Raw genomic sequence first — 22,495 nt, forward strand, 5'->3', positions numbered from 1 at the left:
TATTGCATTTCTGGAAATGTTAAGAGATTGTCCTTCTCATGATGTATATGAATATTTCTGTCTCACTCTGAAAAAAAAAATCATACCAAAAACTATAGCTTTAACAGGGATAGTAAAACTGCAAGGCACTACTGTTTTATCACCAAAAAAATAAAGAGGAAGAGGAAGACCTAAACAAAACCTATTGGAAAAAGCTGGTGAATTTAAACAAATCTAAATGGTTTCTGAAAATCATAAAAGCTAATACATGGTTGGTGGTAAAACAACTTGTTTTGAAACCAAAGAGACAGCAGCTGGAGCAAACCATAAAATTCATTTTCATCTATAAATTCTGCACAATCATTGAGAAGTCCCCTAAGCCCTTTAGGAGTACCTGAGATAAAAATAGATTATCTGCTGCGAAGTCATGTAGACCTAATAGCCACTGATAGTGCAGTGGTTTTTTTCAGTGGTGTTTTCTTTCCTGCTTTCTGCTGTATTATCTGCATAGACCAACTTTGGTGTTGGCCCACTTCCAAGTATCAAAATGTGAAATTTAGCAGGTGATAGCAAAATCCTTTTTGATAATGCATCTCAAGTCTAGATCCTCTGTCTCACATCACAGCCTACTATCAAAACATTTTACAGCTTTCTTTTTCATCTCAAACATTTCCAATTTTGAACCTGCAATGCAGCCAGCCTGTTTCACTCACCATCTCTCTCTCCTGAGCCTGCAGCCAGTGCTCCTCCCCATGACCATCTCTTCTGTTTCTGTTCTAGCTGCTGACTTCGCTCCATGGACCTCCGCATCATAGCCTCTAATCGTTCCTAAGTGATTATTGTAAAAAGAAAGAACAAAAGAAAGATAAAAACAGGTCTGACTTCCTCAAAGAGCCCCTCTTACAGATAAAGAAAGAGGTTTATATTCTGACGGTATATTCACGCAGTGATCAAGACGTTCTCATCACTGTCGTCGTTAAAAGGAATGAACGAAGGAGGCATTACCACATCCACTCACCTCTGAATATACGTATCCTTTGTCTGCAGTCACTACTGAGGTCACTACAGAGGCTGAAGTTAGCAACACAAGTTTACATCACCTCCGAGCATCTGCTCCTGCTGGCAAGACTGCTGCTGTGGCTCTGTCTGGGCTTAATTTGTTTAGGAATAATGCATGAGAAGCATTAACTCTGTCATCTCAGCAGAACCACCTTTTCTCTTTAGTGGTGAAGCTCAGTGGATACAATGAATCCTTCTAACTGCACAGAAATGTATATATGTGATCTCCATGAAGCAAAAAACAAATCCTGCTAAGCGACTGAAAAAAATGTTTTACTGTTGATGACTATCTTCACTACATAGCTAAAACGCTACCAAACTTGATGGATGGGAGATAGCAAGCTCCACCTTTTTTCACTCATCATTCTGTCCTGCTGCCTCCCCTATCATCTCCTCCTAAATCTTTAGCCGAATGCTGAGTCTCTCTCCCTCTTTTCCTCAAGCCTGTTTCCCAAGTAATATTTCTTGGTGATATACCAGAAGACAACTGTGAGGTGTGATGCAGAATTCTTACAACTGGCTTTTATATATCATGTATACTAATTCTCTTTTGGAGTTTGTGCATCCCTGTTCAGCTTGCAATTAATATTTGGAACAGGAAAGCCTGGATTCAAATTCTGGTTCACTTATGAAGCTTGCTGGCTTGGTGCATACATAATGACAATGTGTGGGCTATTTAACAAGTAGAGATATGCCATGAGAAAGACAATGTCCAAGATAATAGTTGGAGGCTGATTGTTGCCATAGGTTCAATGGTTTATTCATCAGAGCACGCACAACAAACAACAAGCTCTGGTCAGGTTCCAGAGAGCGAACTGAGGGAGCAATGTCTGAAAGCTGCTGGATGAACTAGTGAAACAAAGAATAGGAAGGAAAACAAGGAACCTTATACTGGAGTGTGAAATGTTGATATGATGGCCAGATATACATGGGTAGAAGAGGCCTTTAGCTTTTGCTTAAAGACTGAATAAAGGAAAAGAAGTATCTGCTCCATTGGGCAGCAGTATAGAATCCCATCCAAGATGCAAACCAGGAAAAGGATTTCCATTTCAACTCATAGGATTATGTAGGAGAAGACTTCCAAGTTGCACCAAATGCAGTAAGAAATATGGATGTGAAGATCAGCCCAAAATCTAGCTCTCTTGCACTTGCCTTCTTTGCCATGCTTCTCTGGCCAGGAACTGAGCTGGCTGAGATCAAGTATGCAAACACTCAGGAACTCTAGCAGCTTCTATGTGCAAAGTACACAAAGCTTACATATCATGTGTGCTAAAGTGGCACTCCATTTGCACAGTGGGCACACTTGGAATCATTTCTTGCCGGATGCCCACACAAACACTCAACTTGAGGTGGACTTGGGGCAGAGAGAAAGCAGGCTGGGGTCGAGAGAGCGAAGATGACGCTCACCCTCAAACCAACCATAGTGTGAAGGACCTCAGGGAGTGTAGTGGAAAATGTTAGGGAAGAATCTTCCAGGCTGTCAGGTGGAGAGTCTGTACACTGACCCCAAGATATGATGTCCTGCTTCAACAGAAGCTGTAGGAAGGTCTGTTTGGAAATGCAACTGGGGTAACCATGACTGACTGGGTCACCATGGAGTGATAAGGATACCATTGGTATGGTTGAGTTAATTTTTTGCTAGAAGCCTCATACTTGATGGGAAAGGGGGGTAAAAGGTAAAGAAGCATCCCTGACCACTTCAGGAAGAATTAATCTCCCAACAATTTTGGTTGGCTCCCATCCAAAAGCAAACAACATTTTCCTGTGAGGCAGTAAGATCAACTGATGGAACTGCCCCCCCCCCCCAACACACACTGAGATGATCTTGTCCAGGATGGTGGTATGTAGGAGCCATTAGTGAGAGGAGTGCCTGTTGCACTAGCGCATATTGCAAGGTTGTTGTCTGAAAAGTATGAATCACTGTGAAGGACATCCCCCTGGTGACACACCACATCCACAGCTGTGTCATTAATTGGGCCAGTGGCACAGACTATGTGCCCCTTTGTTTGTTTAGATAAAATATCACCATGGTATTGTCTGTGTCTATTTGCATGTGGTGGTGAAAGAGAATGGCCTGAAAACCTGTAGTTCTTTCTGTACTGCAAGAATTTCAAGGTAGTTTCTGTGCCTCTTGGACTTGAAATGGCTCCATTTATCTTGGATGATGAAGGATCTGCTGTATGTTCACCATAGTCTGACGAGCAGTTGTAGCTGTGCTATACAACAGTCTGGGAAGAATGGCAAAGAAACCAGTAAAGAGCAGGTAATCAAAATGGAGCACAGCAAGACCTACTTGGAAGAGACAACAAGCAACCAGGACAGAAAATTGCCCTTGAGATATGAAAATATGTTTCCTCAAAGTCTCCTTTGTGTAGTAAGGGCAGAAAAGATGACAATGGAATCATACAAAATTTCTTAGGAGTGTTGAAACAATGTCTTGGAAATCCAGGTTCAGTCAAGCCTTTCATCTCATTTCATTACCATGAAGTCCCTTGAATAGAATCTATCCTGCAGCTGAGAAGAATAGACAGGTTCTATAGCACTCTTCCTAAGCAGTGAGTTAACTTCTAAATTTAAGGCTAGATATGGTTGGTACTCCTAATGATACACAATTGAGGAAAAGCATTGAATTCAGTTCTGCAGCCCTGGCTGACAATCACATGAATCCAGGAATCTGATGTTATTGATGTCCAAACAGGTGGTGAAGAGGATGGCAAGAGACGAAGATAGGACAGGAGAAAGAACAAACTCTCCAAACTTGTCGGTTCTTTTGCTCCCTGAACAGTATCTAGGAGCTTTGTATTGCTGTTTCAGCTGGAATGGAGCCTGGTTGGTGAGAAGAACAGTTTATCTGCATACAAGTAGAAAAGCAGATGTGTCAGAACAAAACCATTTACTTGGCTTGTTGAAAGGTTGCTGTTGCTTTAGACCAGGGGTCTCAAACTCAACTTACGTGGGGGCAGTCTGGGTGAGGCTGGGCCGCATCAAGTATTCCACCACTGCGGTGGTGGTGGGTCGCTCATCCCGCATTGCTCCTGCAGGCCGGCCCAGGCACTGCTGGTGCTTTGAAGGCCGCAGGGCCCCTCCCCCATGCCCTGCCCATCCCTGCAATTGGCCTGCGGGCCGTGAGTTTGAGACCCCTGCTTTAGACCCATCTGTCTGGCCATTGTTCTGGCCTTTTGGTTGAAGTCTCACTATCAAATGGCAAGTCTTCTATCCAAGAATGAGCCTCTTGGGAAAATCCAACTGACTCCAGCCATGGATGCCTTCATATTACCACTGCGCCAATCATTGTTTTGGCACCATGATCAGCCTGGTGCCATTCAGTGTTAATTTGCTGGTGGAAAAAGTGAGAGACTTCTATTTAGTAGAAACTGGCTAGTTCCCTTTGGTAAGTAATTGCAAAGGGAATATATATTCCTCAACAGAAAAAGCTGGTAACAAGCCATTGCTGCTCCATAATTAGTAATGGGCAGACCAAGGAAACAGAGGAAAAAATACACTGTGTCATTGAATCTGGGTGATGGTCCTTCCCTGTCAATTGGAGTGGAGTAGGAACACGATATCTTCCCTGTGTAGATTCAATCATGATGGAATTTGGTCAGGAGTGCTGAAGAAGAAAATTGACATCTTTCTCCTGGGCCTTGTACATATTTTCCAAAAGCTTCAATGTTGATATTACAGAAGAGGGAGACTTTCATGATTGCACAGTATCATGCACAGTATTTGGCCTAGGTCCTCAAATGGCAAGGAAGGATCTTATTTTCCCACAGTTGCTTCTGAAGAGGACAAAGATGGAGCAGTGGATGAACAGGTGGCCAAGTCTGACAGGTAAATCTTCAGCTCCAGAGAGGGGCAAACTGGTCACCCCCAGAACTGTAGGAAGGGGCTTGGCGAGGAAGGATGGTGAGTCAGTAAATACTATCAGTCATGGTATCTGATGACCAGTCAGCTGGATGTCCCTGGAGTGTGGCAGTAGATAGCTGTGTTACTGTTCCTGAGGACCTAGTTGTGGGAGGTAGGAAGGACCACTCAGAGTATTTGTCCCAGTCCAGAACTAGGAATTTGTAACATTCTTTCCACTGATTTTTATGCTCAATATCAATATAGGCCAGTTGCATTGGTACCATTTGAGTACCAAATGGTATCCCAGCAGGTCAGTACTGAAGCAATCATATGAAGATACAGAACTAGCAACAGAGGAGAGGATGCATTCCAAATCTTCTCCTCAGAAATGGATATTGATCAACTCTGGTCTTAGTAAAAAGGAACTGATCATTTGTTTACTCATTGCAAATGGGGCTGAGCAAGCAGTCATCAAGGATCGGCTTTTAGACTGCATCTTACGGCTCTTCAATTTTGAGGCATCGGAAGATTTTAGAGCCTTGGATGTCTTTCTTAGCCTTTTAGCTACAGAAAATGCAAGAGAATGTCCAAGGGTAGGAGGGTCAGTCTGGCCTGTGGTTAGTGCTCTGACAACTGAAGAGGCTGGTGGGTCTGAAGGAGAAGGATGCTCTTTTGCCATTGCTCTTGGAGTTTGTTCCAGAGGTCCACTCATAAATGGTGTGTTCCTCCAGGCCTGCTTCATAAAAGCCTAGCAGTGCAAAGAACAATTAACCCTGTGGCCTTCACCAAAGCAGAAAAGGCAATGAAAACATCCATCGGTAGGTGCAAGCTTACTCTCACACTGCACACAATTTCAAAATGGCCATACAGCCTAAGAGAAACCAACAATCTCACAACAGAGGCAAAAAAGGAACAATAATGAAATAAAATAATAAAACATAAAAGTAGAAGAAGTTAAATAGAACAGAATGCAAACAAGCTTAGCTCAGTTAAAGAACCCATTAACAAACAAATTTTCCCAGGCTTATCACAATGGTGGTTGAAGAACTGAGGAAAATGGGCAGGAACCATCTAGACAATACCAGCAATTGCAATGGAGGAAAAATTCCTGCCCAAACATTCTCAGGTATAGAAATGTCCTGAAGAGAGGCTCCATCCTGGTATGAAGAACCTATAATGGTCCCATTCACTGGTTCTTAGCATGAAGTTTGTACCTAGACACTGGTAAAGATTGGTCCATACTATGAAAGCAAATGGCTAGGCAATAGCAGGAGCTGTCTCAGAGGTTTTGAATGAGAGAGCTACTGCAGTTGGACAACTGACATCTTCACCAGCAAGATGCAAGAGCAAAAATGAACAAAAAGAAGGTGTTTGAAACAGAAGTAGAGGGCAAATAAACTAAAAAATGAAAACAGATTTGATGCTATATTGGGGCTGCTGGTGGTCCACACTGTGATCTCAGGAAGCCCATACCTACTTTCTGAACTGCAGCTGGAAAAGTAAGCAGAAGTGGGGCAATGAGTCACCCAGAAGAAGTGACTCCTGAATGAAGAGGTTGAACTGCAGCGATTTCATACTGTTACCTTTATATGGAATTCCTTTATAAAGGAATCTTAAGGTCATCTTAAGGTCTTTCAAGAATGTGCAGATTTGAAATGCTCCCCACAAGTTTCCTCCCTGCTTTTGAACAGGTGGGAGAGGGCAATACAACGAGATGGTCCAATATAGACTGAGAAGCCTCTTTAGAGAGGACAATCCCCAGAAACTAGTCTGGCTCCCATTTAGGCAATGGTGGCCCTGAGCAGCCTGAGTCCATTGTGAACCAACAGAACACACAGGAAAGTCAAGGAGTGATTTAGGGAAGGCAAATTGAGACTGCCCTTTCCAGACTTTGTGAGCAAAGTAGCTTTTGTTCAGTGTACTGGCAACTTCCTTGTGTTTATTCCTGGAGTACTGTGACAGAACAGGACCTGGAGGAGGTGGTCCTCTAGTTAAGATCAAAATAAAGAGGCATTGTTTAAGTTTGCCATGTTATTCCAAGTTCTCTTCCCTGACCCTCCTTGTAGCAATAACAGAGGCCTGGAGAATCTAGCAAACAGAGGAGATATTCTCACATCATGACAACCAATTAATTTATAAAATGATGGACAGTTGTTACATGAGACCAAGGTCAGAGATAGGCTTTTGTTACATGAAAGCAATGTTACATGACATGGGTTAGGTGCCCTTTCTGAGATCTGATGTGGAACAATAGAACTGCTATTTAGTAGGAGTAGATGCTTCTTGCCTGGCTAATGTTACACTCATACACACATACACTCACGCAAACATAAATACAATATTACAAGAATACCCAATCTTCATGTGCTTCCTCCCACTATCACTTCTTAAAAGGAAATCAAAATGTTGGTAATTCTGACCCTAGAATACCACTGAGACATATGGGGAATGTACAAAATATATTTAATGAAAATATGTAGCACACAGGTGTTTCCCAACCCACACCAGCCCCTTTAGTTATCATACAACAAGTTGCTAATAAATGTGCTGCCTACCTCTTCTTCTCGGAGTTTCTGTCTTCTCTTTTCTTCAACAGCTGCTCTCTTTTGCTCCTCCCTCTGTCTTTGCTCCTCCAGCTTCCTCCATCGTTCTTCTATTTGCTTTTCATACTGAAGTTTTGCTCTCCTTTCTTTTTCCAAAATTTGCTGCTCTCTGGCAGCTTAAATTTTAAAATAACAATGTTATTTTGTTATCTTAGAGATAATAATCTCAATCATCTTGACTACAGGTTATGTAGCCAATATGGCACCATCCACAAACAAGAAGAGGTATTGGAAGAACTGGGGAAATCCCATGAATTGCAAACTAACCCCCACACCGAAATAGAAAAAAGACTCTAACAAGAGTTTTAATTACATGATGAGCTAGGATGGTTGGAAGAAGAAACCATGAGAACAGCCTAATGAAATTGGGTGTGCTCAGCAGCCATGAACAGCTGAGTGTCTGTTTGCAGAGGAGTGGCAGAAAACAAGGCTGAGAGTGAATGGAGTTGAGTGTCCTGACCAGGGCTGTTCCACACTGTGACGTTTTGTTGCAGAACCTGCTTACACAAAACTATCTTTATTTGTCTGTTAAATATAACAACTGTCATAAATTATAGCAAAAGAGATTGACTAAACATGCCAAAGGGGGTCTTGGGCTATTAGTATTTGTATTCAAGTACAGATACCCCCCCCCCATTGATGATTTACTATTTAAGTGATCAGATGATTAAGCCTTTCTAATTTAACTGAAAAGTTCAATAAAAACTGAGAACACTGGATAAAACATCAGTGTGTGAATAAGCCTCTCTTTCAGAAATGTAAGTGGAGACACCCATCCAACATGAAGCATTGAGCCCAAACTAGCAGAATATAGAACCAGATCCAAATTCCTTTCTATTTATTTGAACACCTATTGTTTGCTTCCTTCTGTCATGGTGATCCAACTACTCCTGCAGTAATTGGAGGAAGTTCTTTTGCAACAGAAATATTAGAGCTGCTATCACCAACCAAACCTGGCTGGAAGGTCAAAATACAACACAGCTGGAAGAGTGCCTATAAGACATATGGTCCTGCAAAGAACCTTCCCAATCCAACCTGGTCTGTCACAATTAAGTGGCCTAGTCTAGCACAACAGAAGGTGAAGCCTTTATTCATGAAGGGGAGTAGAAACTTTTATTTTTCCCCATAATAAAAGCCTCTGGCTTTTTGAACAAGGATATAAAATCTCTTTCATTCCAAGGGCCTAATTTGATTTCAGTTTTGGGAGTAGATTCCAGTAGTAGATGGGCTCAAAGGCAAAAGAGGTTGGGTCAAAATACTAGCTGCCAGCATATTGCAGCTTAAAGCTCTACAGTCTGTAACTAAGCTTTGGGAGAGCAATTTATTTTTTTAGAATGGGGGAGGGGGGCATGCAAAAGCTGGGAAACCATCAAATCACTGGAGGTTAAGTAAAATGGGTTGGGACCAAGGCAAGGTGGGATGACCATCTTTGGCCCAAGTGCCAAAGCTCTGCTAGTGGCCCCTTCTCTATAAAATCAGGCTGGACTCCCAAGTTGGATTCCCAAGTGTGCCTCTTCTCAAGGGTGGGCTATTACAAGTAGAGAAAGTCAACTTACCAAGATATTTTTCTCTTTCTTCTCTTCTTTCTCTAGCCAGCCTTTGCCTTTCATCAGTTTTCAAGAATCCATCCACAGCTAATACCAAAGAAGGGAGGGATGAACTGTAGCAAAACTATAAAATGCCTAAAACTAGTTTTATGGTTCATTTTTTATTCTTTTGCTTTGACAGGGCTTCCAACACACATAACTATATTGTGAATTCTCACAATGCATGGGTTTTTAAATCAATATTTACAGAAAACAATAAACACAACGTTCCAAATGCAAATCCCAAAGACCTTCTTCAAATCACAAATACCTGGTATATGTTTTGGCTAATTTCACTTATTGTTTTAAGATTTGCCACATCCTATAAAGCATATTAGAGTAACAGAACATAGAAACTACTAGTACTGTAGACAGGTCATCATTGCAAAGATTACAGCTGGCTAGCCAATCCACATTGGAAAAGGTATTCATGGCAATACATGTTACTTGACTGGCAGATAAGTTTGGCAGTTTGTGCACTTACATGACATCTATGTTGAAGTTATATAGCGGTTAACTTTCAGACCCCAGGAAACTTTAGTCCAAACTTACATTAGGGAACCACTGAATTTTTTTAAATTTTGTATTTCTATTTCTGTTGTTCTGTCATTATGAAGCACCTTAGGTCAGATCCGGCAGTGGTTCCCAATTTACCTGCTGAAGGCCAGTGTGCTACCTCACAGACAGTAAACCATGAATGCAATAATATTTATTTGTGTTGCATTATAGTAACACATGGTCTAACTGAGAAGTGTTTACATCTTTGAAACCAAGGTGCCCTCATCCTGGAGATCACTACAAAATTACACACAGCTAAAAGAAATTCAAGTCAGGAAAACCTTTAACTTGTAAGTTAAATATGTAAGTCAATTCCCATGACCCATAATTTTAAAAGTTCACCAGAAATTAAATACATGGAAAACTATCAAGCTTGAAAATGTAAACCCTACCACAATCCAAATATCAAAACAAGGTTTTAAGGAATTCAAAGTATTGCTATAGGTCTGTTTAGGATTATCTGAAGGCTACTATATTTGCAAGTTTCACAGCACATGACAACCTTCAAATGGGGGTTGGTTATGCAACATGATGCCTGCTGGTACTAAGGCTTATCATGAATAAAGCTCAGTCATTATAACACAGACTTGTCTCTCCATCACAAGCCATAGTTATATGCCATGAGCAAAACATGGTTTGTTGTAATTGGCAAATCATATAGAAGGAAATGGTTTGCTATTTCTGCTATTGCATACTATGGTAAGAGATACTGTTTGAGATTTCATCTACATTGTAGATGGACATTGCTGAAGGAGCTGTTTTTCATGAAACTTCCTCTCCAAAATCTCTGCTCTGCCAGAATTGTGAAGTGAGTGACATATTGGACAAACAAACATGCTTAATGTCCTACCAATGCAAAAAGCAGCACAGGATAGGTTAGCTAACCAGAACGCCACAAGGATGGAACACAGTTCCATTGCTCAGATTGGCTACTTTCTTGATGCCTTTGCTTCACAAGAAACAGTTCATCTGGGAGGAGTCTGAAGAGGATGGAATATTAGTAAATTGAACTGTCCTTTAGATGTAACCCCAGCCACATGGGAGTCACTTTACTGTGAGCAAAAAGCAAAAGGAGACTGCGTGCTTCGGCCAGGATAGAAAAGCCTTTGACTTTATATTCCTGCAACAGAAGATACAAATGTGCCCTCCAACCTTCTACTCAGCAGGGGCAGTAGAGTCCTACTTCAACCATCATATGACCTGCTGCCTTCTACTTGCACACTTCACCTGAGTCTAACTAGTCCAGACTTGCAGTAAAAATGGCTTTAGCATCTAGTCACCTTTTTCCTATCCCCTTCCCCACTGCTTTGTATAACATCTCTTGTAAAGAAGTTGAGGATCTTGAAAGTTTGCACATTTTGGGTGGAGTGGGGTATGGTCATTCACTTGGCCAAATAATGGGCAACATGGATAGTGGGATTTTTTAATGGCCACACCTCTGCCATTTAATGAGATTTTACTGAGGGTGGTGTGCTCTTATAAGCCCGTCTTGTAGGTCTGTATCTGAAGAGCACCTCAGTGTATAGACAAGGGAAATAAAGGAGTACTATTTCATTGGATGGTAGAGAATGTTGGGAGAGCGAATAAGAGATGGAGTGACTCCATAAAGGAAGCTACAGCCTTGAAGCAGGAATGTCATGGATAGTGCGTTTTGGAGGGCTTTCATTCATACATCAGAAATGACTTGATGGAACATAACAACAATTGATAAGACGGAATGCATCATGGATGTAAAATTTATCTTTTAATTTCTTTTGTAATTTCTGCCTGTAAAGTTGTTGTAGCGCACATTTTAAAACAAGGGAATTTTAAGGAGTGCTTTTCAATATGTTGTTTTGAAATTTCTTGTTTGGTATTTATCCCTGTTATCCCACTGTCTCTCTAGTGGCACATCTCTCTCACAGAATTGAACAAGTGAGAATAACCTCGATTCAACATCTCTCAGAAATCAAAATAGAAATCAATTTTACGAGTAGGTCAACATGACTACTACTTTCCTGCTGATACCTTACTTTTGAATGATGGGAGATAAGCAATAATAGCATGAATGGATAACACAGATATTCATTGAAAAAGGAACTGATTTATAATGTAATACTGAAAATTATTTTTCTTTTTATTCCCATTCTCTTTCAGCCAGCCAACCTTTTATTTGCTATAACCATTTTGGCAGTTCACTGTCAAATCAAACCGGAAAACATACTTATAGTATCAGTCAAATAAATTCAGATTTGACTGCTAATTGCTGAAACTTAATCCTTGGTTAGCTGAACCACAGAAAAGTTAACAGTCTTGTTAGCAGTGTTGCACGCAAATCAGCAAAACTCAAGCTCATCAAAGTTCTCCAGACTGTACCTTGAAGCTTATTTTATCTTGTCTCAACATCAGAGTATGAGTCTTGGGTCTATTTGTTTTGTGTGTATTATCATGCATTTTTTCAAAATGTATACATCAGTTATGCACATATTTGAAATGCTAACATTCTTCCACCATTGAAGATGGTTTCTGTGCATTTTTCAAAAGCATGTATTTTGTAACTGTGCACAAACTAGCCAATGCAGTGATTGTTTTGGTCTGCAAATTACACTGGAAGTGCAGAAATATACAGACTTCAACCACAGATTGCATTCAAGTCTCTATTCAGTCTAGAAAATGAGAACTGATCAAAAATACTGATTAAGAAGAAATGGAAACTAATTTTTCATTACACCTGTAGAAGCTCTAGAGTTCTTACAATCAGTAGTGTCATAGTGACTCCATGTGGACACCACAGAAACTTGCAACTGATCATTTGGTTTGGAGCTGGACCAGAAATTCAAGCAATGCAATGGTCGCTTACAAATCCCCTTGATTTAGCTCGAAGAAAATTATAACTAGGATTATTGCTTATACCCCAATCTATTCATAAAAGGGTCAAACTTAATGTGTTAACACAACTAGAAAATCACTCTGCTAAAATGATTGTAGTGCTTAAAGTTAATTTAACTTATTTCCTTTTAATTGCCTCACAAAGCCCCTTTGGCTACTGTCATCTTAAATTACACATAAGTCACAAGAATTACATACCAAGTTTAAACTTCTGCTCTTTTTATAATTTTGAATGAATTCTATAATCTTGTGCATTTTAAGAAATAGTCAACATAAAGAAGGCAGGAAAAAGAAATACAAAGCTGGAATTTGCATGAGTTGTGATATATGACTGAATTCATCTTGAACATTTTGAAATAAGAAATACTTTTCTACTAGTAGGTTATATTTAGCCATTATTTTAACCGATTTGTCTATTTGTACAAAAGACTGAAGCCCATATTTAGAGGGATGTTTTATAATGGATGACACTTACATAAAAATGCTTAATATGCTCATTATGAAGTGTGGGTGGCTGCCTCTGTGATCACACATACAACTAAGAAAGGGCTAATTACATAAAAAATTGCTGTACTTTGTTTCTTTTTCAGTCCCAGTGCAGTTCATTCCAATAAGGCTGGTCTGGCCTTGATAGGCGGCATCTTATACCTAAGAGATTTCAGAAAATGCCAGTTCAAAACTTCCTCAATTTCTCAACTTGAGAAATTTCTTGCATGCTAGGGACAAAAAATGTAAAAGGGAAAGAGGGAAAAATGAAACTGAGGTGAAGGTGTTGCTCAAGTAAAACATACTGATATTCCATCCCAAGGTGTGGGGCACACATTAGTAATAGTTTAAGGCTGGTTGCAGTCAGTACTACATATAAAGCCAGAATTGTAGGCTGCCTCCACCAGTGTAACCGCAGCCACAGTTCACTTAGATGCAAGGGACAAAGGTTACATTACTAAAAGAACAGCCTGAGTGACAGAACATGTCTCATAAAAAATAAAAGTTTAAGGAAAAAAAAAACAAATAAAAGCATGCAAAACCAGAGGCAAGTTGTACCTGCATAACACTGTTCAATTGTGAACAAGTTGATTAAATTTATTATTGCCCAGTGTTGTAGATTTAATACAAAGATGTTAAAATGGTTTAATATAAAGATGTTAATATAAGTGATAAGGACATGATGGCCATACCTTGGTTATGTGTCTACAGCACTTGGCTCAGTTATCTCTGAATGCCCAGTTCAAATCTAAAATCCTACACAGATTCTCCTTTGCCCAGAGGCTGCATTTACACTCAATGTCAGTACTAAAAGAGTGTGTCTATGGGAGTAAGGGGTTAAAACTAATGTCAGTAAGCTAGTATTTGAAAGAGAAAATGGCATTTTCTCCTGCCAGTATACTCACAACCTTACTGGAACTATGCCTCGAGGGCGAAAAGCATATTAAAGGTTTAGAAACTTAGTTGAAAGTACTCTTGGTTGAAGCGGGAAAAGCCAGAAGAGGAAGCCAAGGACTTAAAGCAGAGCCTTGGGAAAGGCAATGCAATTCTATTCATAGGAAAGGTTTACAAAGTAGAACTAATTAGGGAACTGCAGGATAGCATAATACAATCCAGTGATAATTTAGTTCCTATGGACCAATTAATGGAAGAAAAGCATTAAGATTGTACTAGAGGCATCCAACAGAAGTGAATCTAAAATGTACAATTCCTTCCCAGCACCAGCATATCAAGCAAAAGTCCACAAAGGTTACAATGATAGCTCATCTATGTATGACACTGGAAGGGCTGACGGCAAAACTTTGGCTAGGCCAAGAACTCCTCAGGGTGGGCAAAAGCAGCAATGCATCTTAGGAAGCAGAACTTCTGGCACCACAAAGCAAGATAAAGAAACCTATTAGTGCCACTCACAAGCCAATTTAAGCTGATTTCTTCACCTACTTTCCTGGAATAGCCCAGTCCAGGATTTATCATATCTCATTCACTGCATATTGCATGTGGATAGTTTGTGCAGCTCAACCCATGCTACCATCTTTCAGGCTTTTCTGACTCATTGGGTTTCCAGATGCAGACTATAATGAAGTCTTTTCTACTTTTAAGAGGTACACAAAGGACAGGTTTTCTCCAGGTGTGTTGTTTTACATCATAGTGGTTCTAATGATAGGAAAAGTCATAAAAGCGACATAGTGGACCCAAGATATAGGGATTGCCTGAAGAAAATACAGTTAGCTGGCCAACAGGGCAAGACTGAGGGTGAAGAAGCTGAGAGTAACACTTCTGTTCCAATGCATGACCTAAATTTCTGTATTAACAGCATGTAACAGGAAATATATGCAGAGTTGCTTAGCAACCACACACTTGAAGACTGCCCCTTACTTTCTGTGCAAGCTTAATCCGTGCTAGCCCAGCAGGCATGAACACAGCTGGAAAGTTATTAGCATTGTGCCATTGTGCCTCTGCTTAATGTGGTGGCAGTAAAAGAACATTACCTCCACTTCCTTGACCAGCTGAGCTTAGTACTTTGGAAAAAGGTGAGATAAATCAGAATGGGTGGTCCCAGGAATTCTGTGTTCTACATGAAAAATGGTCATCAACTGAGAAGTCATACTCTTCCTGCTGAATGATGGAAGCAAAAGTTGCCAGTTTGGCTGAGGTTAAAAAATCTCATCAACTCTAGGTACAGAATGGAATAGTGGAAATATAGTGAACTGAATTAAGCCTCTGTTCCACCTAGCAGACACTGAATTCTTCGGGGTTCCTGGCAGATTTTTTTCTAGTCTTACGTAGAGATGTTGGGAATTGAATCAGGGACTTTCTGCATGTGAAGCAGGTACTCTACCACTAAGCTACAATCACTCCCCTTACTGTGCTGTACAGGCTATCTATATGGGAAAAGTTGTCAAGCAACTTGTGTACTGTTAGCAAGAAGATGCTAAGCAGGCAAAGTGGCTGAAGCAAGCAGGACAGAATAGTCAATGGGTTAAAAGACAGCTGAAGAGACTGGAAGCAGTGGTCAATGGATACACAAGATGGAAAGACAGGAAATGAGATGGAGTGGGAACACAGCTTTGCAAAAGGCACAGAGACAGGAGGAATTGAGCTGCTGGTAGGAATGGCATGAACTGGCAAAGAGATTTGATGATGAAGAGGTCACAACTGCCCAGCTCACTGCTGATTTTGCCCTCATATAGTGTTTCTTCTTTTCATGGCTACAAATTACCATGTAGTAGGATTGAGAAAATTAACATGATTCAATTTGTATCCTGCACATTCAGCACACAAAGCTCTCAACACAACTGTCTCTCTGTGTGTGCAATGTGAGCAATGAATAATGCAGGAAATAAAATAGGTAAGTGCTATTCCCAGTGGCTTAAAAGCAGACTAGAATGCCTCAACAAGCCTTAAGACCACAAAACGTTTGCCTGGAAGTCTTGAGTAACTGCTGACCTGTCATAATAGACAGTATTATGAAAGATGATTGAATGTCCTAATGCGGTGCATGTGTCTTATATTTTAATTGTTCTCTGAGGTTGTACAAGCACCAGCATAGATCCATACTTTTCTTTTTAAGACACAAAGTGCTTCCATTGTCTCCTTCATCTCGGAATGTCCCTATGTTTAATCAACTTTCAATCTACACCCACCAAAAATGGCAAACGAATATAAATACCTCAAAGTCTTTTGTGTAAGACTTGCAGTGTGAGGTGCCAGCAGCATGGTGGCTGAAGCAACAGATAGGTATAAAAAGAGATTTACTATAACAATGCAATCTTACACATGTTGACACTGATGTCAGTCCTACTGAGTCCAATAAAATTTACTCCTACTTTACTGTGCATTAAATTGCAGCCTAGCTAATACAATTTTGCAAAAGATCCATCTATCTTGCAAAGATAGGATATCAGAAAATGCAATAAAAATGAGGTAATTATTTTCTTATAATTATGTCACACCACCCTCCTGGATACTCACTGTAGGAAGAGGAAGAACACTTTTCTCTTTCAGCCTCATGGTACACACTCCTCTGACCCTAACTCTTGCAGAATAACATTACAATGTTAGACAATCAAGCCAGTTGACTTCCTTCCAATTCCTACCCTTCTGCTACTCACCTCAATGCTGACACCATCAACTTTCCATAGTTCCCAGTTATCAGGTCAGACTGTTTTTGTGGGTTTAGTATTTCTCTCTCTTTAATTAACAACTAAAATGTATCTCCCTATCTAGGTTCCCATCATATTACATATATAAAAACCCCTACCTTATTTTGAGATGAAGCCTTATCATTTCCAAAATAATAGACACAGGACCCTTAAAGGGAATAATAGCTGGTTATACATAGCATTTTTTCAACACACAGGATCCATACATTCTTCACCAATCATCAGAACATCCTTTGCAAGGAAAGCTTTTCATTTCATAACCAGGAATTGATAAACTCCATGTAGCAAATAGCTTGCTGAGGTGGGATATTAACCCACACCTTCCAAATCATATGTTTCAAGTCTGAGATCTATTGACATAAACACTGCAAACACATATGCAGATGAGGATTAGCCACACTGTGTTCCTTTTAATAGGATGTATATTCCCCCATCCACATTCAGCAATGGATCAGAATGTGTTATTAAACACATATTCCACTCAAAGCAATGTAGTACGTAGAGATAATGTCCACACAGGGATATGCACTGGAGTTATCTATAAGGAAGCTGCTGAGACATACTGTACTTCTCTATTGTTATTCTTATTCCATACTTCCCCACTGCCAAATAAGGTTTACAATAATCCATAAAACAAGGCAATAAAATACAATTAAAATATCATAAAAAAGAAACCTCAAAAAGTTTAAAACAATTAAAACAACAAAGAACAGCTCAGTAAAAAGGTAGGGGCATCCAGAGAAAGGCAATCTTTTGATACAGATTGCCTTTATACATATGGAAAGAGACAAACTCTCAACACTTATTCTAAAACATATTTAAAATATACAATATTTATATAAATATTTATATAAAATTGCATTATATTAATGCAATGGTGGTCTTTGTATATAGTTTGTGCTGCTAATTTGTATGTGTGACTTATTTTGATTTCTGTCATTCTTTCTCTTTTCACTACTGTTCCATAATTTCATGTTATTAGCAAACATATTGGCATCACATTATTTGTGGAACTAGACTGATATAACAGGTGAGGATGTCTCATTTCATAGGCCTTTATATAATAGTGAAGCAGGGACAGGGTAAGATCATAACTAGCTTTACCTGTCTCATGCATAAACATAAGCTACATTAATGCAAGCAAATGTCTTCATTTTACAGAGCTAGTGGTAAAGACTGAAATGCATCCAGACTAAGGAGACCCTGAAGTGGCCTTCTATAACCTGGTGTCATTCAGAAGTATTGGGGTACAGTTCCCATTAATTCCAGACAAACACTCCCGAACACAGATGTCAATATTCTTTTTGAGACTTCCTAAACACACAAAAGCTACATTACTGAACATTTCCTATAGCATATATAGAAGATGAGGTCAGAATAAAATGAATAAACTGAAGACTGTTTTCTTAGGTTCATCTTTCAAAGAGACTGAATAAGCCACACTTACTAAGCCACACTTACTTTTAAGAATTATAAAATTCTTAAATAGAACTTGGATAGTAATAAGAACAAGGCACATAAAATACGACAAAGGCTGAAAGCGGGCGGGGGGGGGGATAAATTTTATTATACCAATAAAGTGAACCAAAGGCACAACAAATTTTTTGGTGGTCATCACTAAACCAGTGACTATACTGTTATGTTCTATTTCATTCATTCTTTTATAAAATATGTGATTACATATTCAGAGCCCTTGGTACCCAGCAACCAAAATATACTAGGAATACATCCCCCAGGGTAAATGAGAAAGGTAATTTGGATAAGGACTACAGCTCAGGAGGGGGGTGAGATCTGATTCTCTCTGTCCATACCAATTTCCTGATGCAAAGTTACTTCACCTGGAGCAAACAGTTGCCACTCAGGAAGGAAAAAAAACACAGAGGAGCCCATAGAGCGAAAACACACAACCAAGTATTTCATGACCTTCTACATTTTTCTTCCACTTTAACAGCAAGTCCATACAATTTTATGTTATCAAACATGTAGCTTTTTAAAGTTAAAAAATGTTCCACAAATGTGAAGCAGGTTTTGTTCTTCATTACATAAACTTCTCAAACATCTAAGCCACATTGTTATTAATGCTAAATATTCTACCTCATTCACTGGAAATGGAGGATATAGCAGAAGACAAATTGGAATCTATTCAGATACTTTTGAACAGAAGCCATGTTACTAATTTGGAATTATTAAATTACAACATAGCAAATCTTGTATCATGGAAGGAAGTTTAAGTATAAAACTGACTTAGCAATTTGTGCAGTACTGAGTGAGTCATTTAGTTACATTTTTTTCTTTAAACAGTTCCATTTTCTTTATTATTTAAGTATACTGAACACCTTCAAAGTTAACTGATTTTTAGCTCATACTTTATGTAAAGCACAAACAATAAACCTAGTACAATCATTTCATAACATAAGAAAATAAGAAACTAAAGAATAAAAACACCAAATATACACCCTTGACCAAACTATAACCTCCCCTCTGTGATTGTTTGACACATAATGGAACATTTTTTAATACTTATAAAGTCATCCTATATGTGTATCTACTCAGAAGTAAAGCCTATTGAACTCAATAGGCATTAAGTGTTAAAAGAAGTGTTCCAGAAAGACTGCAAACTATTTACTAGTCCAAGGCCTGAATTCAAAGAGCCTTACAAAGCAGCTTGCATATACTGAAATAGAGATAAGTTGCAAAAGCAATTTGTGATGCATTACAGAATAAATCTACCAGAGCTAAGCAAAGCCAATATAGGATGAAAACTAAGCCAGATTTTATTCTAGAAATAGAAGACAAAATTCATAATTATTTCTATTTTGCAGCACAGTTACTTTTCACACCACAGTTGGTACTTCAGCTGTCCTTTGTATGCCACTGTTTGTTGATGATAAAGTTGGAATGAGAATCTCCTCCTCTCTCACTCCCATCAACAAAATGATATGTAAACTTGTTCATCTAAATTACCTTCTACACACATAATCTGTCTCACTCATGTTCTCAGAAATTTTAGGAGTGAATCCAAATTGCAAAAGAATAGCAATGCTCCATTGAGGCCCACAGAAGCAAGGTGGCCTGCCTGGCAGCATTTTTGCTTTTCTGCTTTCCCCTCAACTCTACAAAATCTTCACTGGCTGCGTTACTGTACAAAGATATGAACACTGGATTAACTAGAAAGCCAATTCACACTTACTATGAAATACGAAAAGACAACATTTTTCCTTGTCCAGTTGAAAAATATGCAAATATGGATGGAGCGATAAAAGTGACACCTGAGCCAGGTACAACTAACAAACAAAACAAAAGGAGCAACAGGTAGGCTTGTCTGCTGTAGCCTACACTGTATGTTGTTCTCTTCCTGAGACAGAAGACTTTAAATATCTATTTTCCACTTAAGATCCAAGAACTGTGATTTACTCCTAGTTTACTGCTGGCAAGTTGTCTGTACAGTAAAATCCAGATTTTTCCTTAGAAAAATCTGAAATCACTTGCTATCATTTAATTAAAACTAGAATACAACGAAAGCTGCAGTTGTGGGATTAACCCCCAGTCCCCTTTTTAAAAAAATATTGTTCAGGTAGACAAATTATTTTTCCTTTATTCTGGAATAGTCTGAACTACATTACACACGCTCCCCATCACTGAGATTAATGTTCATATCAGAGAATGTCAGGAAAAAACAGCAGAAAATACCACATTTGGAGGAAATGCAGAATGAGTTATTCCAATCATTAGTGATCAAAAGTAGGGGCACTAAGATTATTTGTACTATCTATTACATCCAAAATAATGTACTATCTTGAATGCAAATGATTAATAAACCTCACCCAGTAAAATACTTGACTAGTGAAACCGTATTTCCGATATGGGAAAACTAGATGCACCTTATAACAAAGACAGCTTAAGATTTAAGCTAGTGTAAACACTTTGGTGGTATTTTTCTTTAAAAAGACAAACAAAGCCCTAATTAAAAATATTTTAATTGTTACTGTTGAACAACACAGAACAATATTGTGCGATTCAACGTACAACCATATTACTCTTAAAATGAAATTTTTGAGAACCTGCTGTCACAGCATTTGCCCAGAAATGCTGAACTGCCATCTCTTACTTTGTTGTAAGCATGATAAGGTAAGGACTAACCTTGAAAAGACTTCAGAGACTAATGGAAGGTTAAAAATATGTAACAGATGTTCTTAAAAATAAATCACTATAATATGATCAATGTGCTTTACAATTTAGTTCCCAAAATTTAAGGCATTCATTTCAACATCCTTGAAAATATCCCTAAGAAATTACATTCTTGTTCAAATCACCCTCTTTGGAAATTTAAGAAACCATTGATGACTCACATACAATGTGTCAACAAAGCAGTTTCATATGCTGACCCTTGTTTTCAAGACCACACTGAACAATTGTTTTATATGCCTTTTTATCATCATCATCATCATCATCATCATCAAATAGTGGTGTAATCATACACATGTTTAGACAGAGGAACGCCTGGGGGCACGCTAAGAGTTGGAGGCCTTTCATTTGCTATAAATGCCTGAAATACCTAGGCCAATATTGGGTTATACTTGACAATGTCTGATGTTTCTAGTCCAGCATTCTGTTAACACGCCTGCCAACTAGCTATCTAAAGGAAGCTCACACACAGGGCCCTCATTCAATAGGACCTTCCTACTTCTATTCTCCTGTAACTAACAGTGAGATGTATACCAGAACTAACAGTCATCTTGATTCATGGCTCATAACAGTTTTTCCCTCCAGTTGCATAATTTCCTTTTAAAACTATCCTTTTTGGCAGTCATCATTGCATTCTCACACTGTGAGAATACTTCCTTTGGCCTGTCCTGAATCCCCCACCATTCAGTTCAATTAAATAAAAGTTCTAATTGGATGACTCCAGATTCTAGGATAATGAGGGAGGGAGTAAAATTCTCCCTCTCCATCTTGCTTTTGTCCAGTCCACCAGAAAAGGGAATGATGAGGGCATATGTCTACCAGCACTTAGAGTTGCCTGCTCCTCTAGGCACTGGAGCAGGCAAGTCTATTGGTATGCTGTTTGTTGCTGGGAAGGAGTGCACAAAGGATGAAAGTTGTGTGACAGTAGCCAGTGACAGGAGCTGTTCCTCCTTCCAGTTCCAGCCAAGTCTGTGTGCTACTTGTTATCCCAAGGGGTTAACAAGCAGCATGTAAAAATGGGGATATGGTCAGTTGAGTCCTTTCTCTGTTCTGAGAGGGGCACAGACTTCATACTTCTTACAGCACATAAAAGCACAAAATGGCTTTACTGAGTTGCTTAACTCTTGGAGGTACAATGCAGGCAATGCTTCCTTCACTTATATGTTTTGACAATGCTCAACAGCTGTCTTCCTTTGGAAAGAGGTTGTAACAAAGACAAATGCTGTACTGGAAATCACTTTACATGTTCTAGTTATCGGCTGCCTTCTTGGAATCTAACACAAGGGCAACGTAAATGGATTTTCTACACCCTTGACAACTTTATGACAGATATTTATGATTGTGAGCCACTCCGAGGCTTCGGTGAATGGGGCGGCATAGAAGTCCTCTAAATAAATAAATAATACAGCGACAGGATAAAAGGCCACCTCCAACAAAGCAATGACTGAAGATGCATTGACTCTTTCCACCTTTGAACAGGTAATATTTAGATGCCACCTACTCATGGGTAAAAATAAAGTTATTTAGCTTGCCTTTGTTGAAACTTATGCAAAACCTCTTCTATTGATAGTAGCATATTTCCTTATACACATATAAAATGTTTTTATGTGCCAGCAAGTCACCTCTGACTTTTGGAGGCACTAAGAATGAAGGCCCTCCATAA

The 22,495-nt window shown here is 39.2% G+C and overlaps 1 protein-coding gene across 1 annotated transcript in view; it reads right to left on the reverse strand.

Moving 5' to 3' along the window:
• MAP7D2 (MAP7 domain containing 2) overlaps window positions 1–22,495 on the reverse strand; it is a 63,479-nt gene that overhangs the window by 29,092 nt on the left and 11,892 nt on the right. Inside the window, exons 2-4 of the mRNA XM_044442644.1 lie at window positions 9,044–9,121; window positions 7,440–7,603; window positions 693–807 (exon numbers count right to left, since the gene is read on the reverse strand). Of these exons, the coding sequence (XP_044298579.1) occupies window positions 693–807; window positions 7,440–7,603; window positions 9,044–9,121 (357 nt within the window). The remainder of the gene's footprint in view (window positions 1–692; window positions 808–7,439; window positions 7,604–9,043; window positions 9,122–22,495) is intronic.

Source organism: Varanus komodoensis, unplaced genomic scaffold, assembly GCF_004798865.1.
Source record: "Varanus komodoensis strain SLA01 unplaced genomic scaffold, ASM479886v1 scaffold4, whole genome shotgun sequence".
Lineage (NCBI taxonomy): Eukaryota > Metazoa > Chordata > Lepidosauria > Squamata > Varanidae > Varanus > Varanus komodoensis.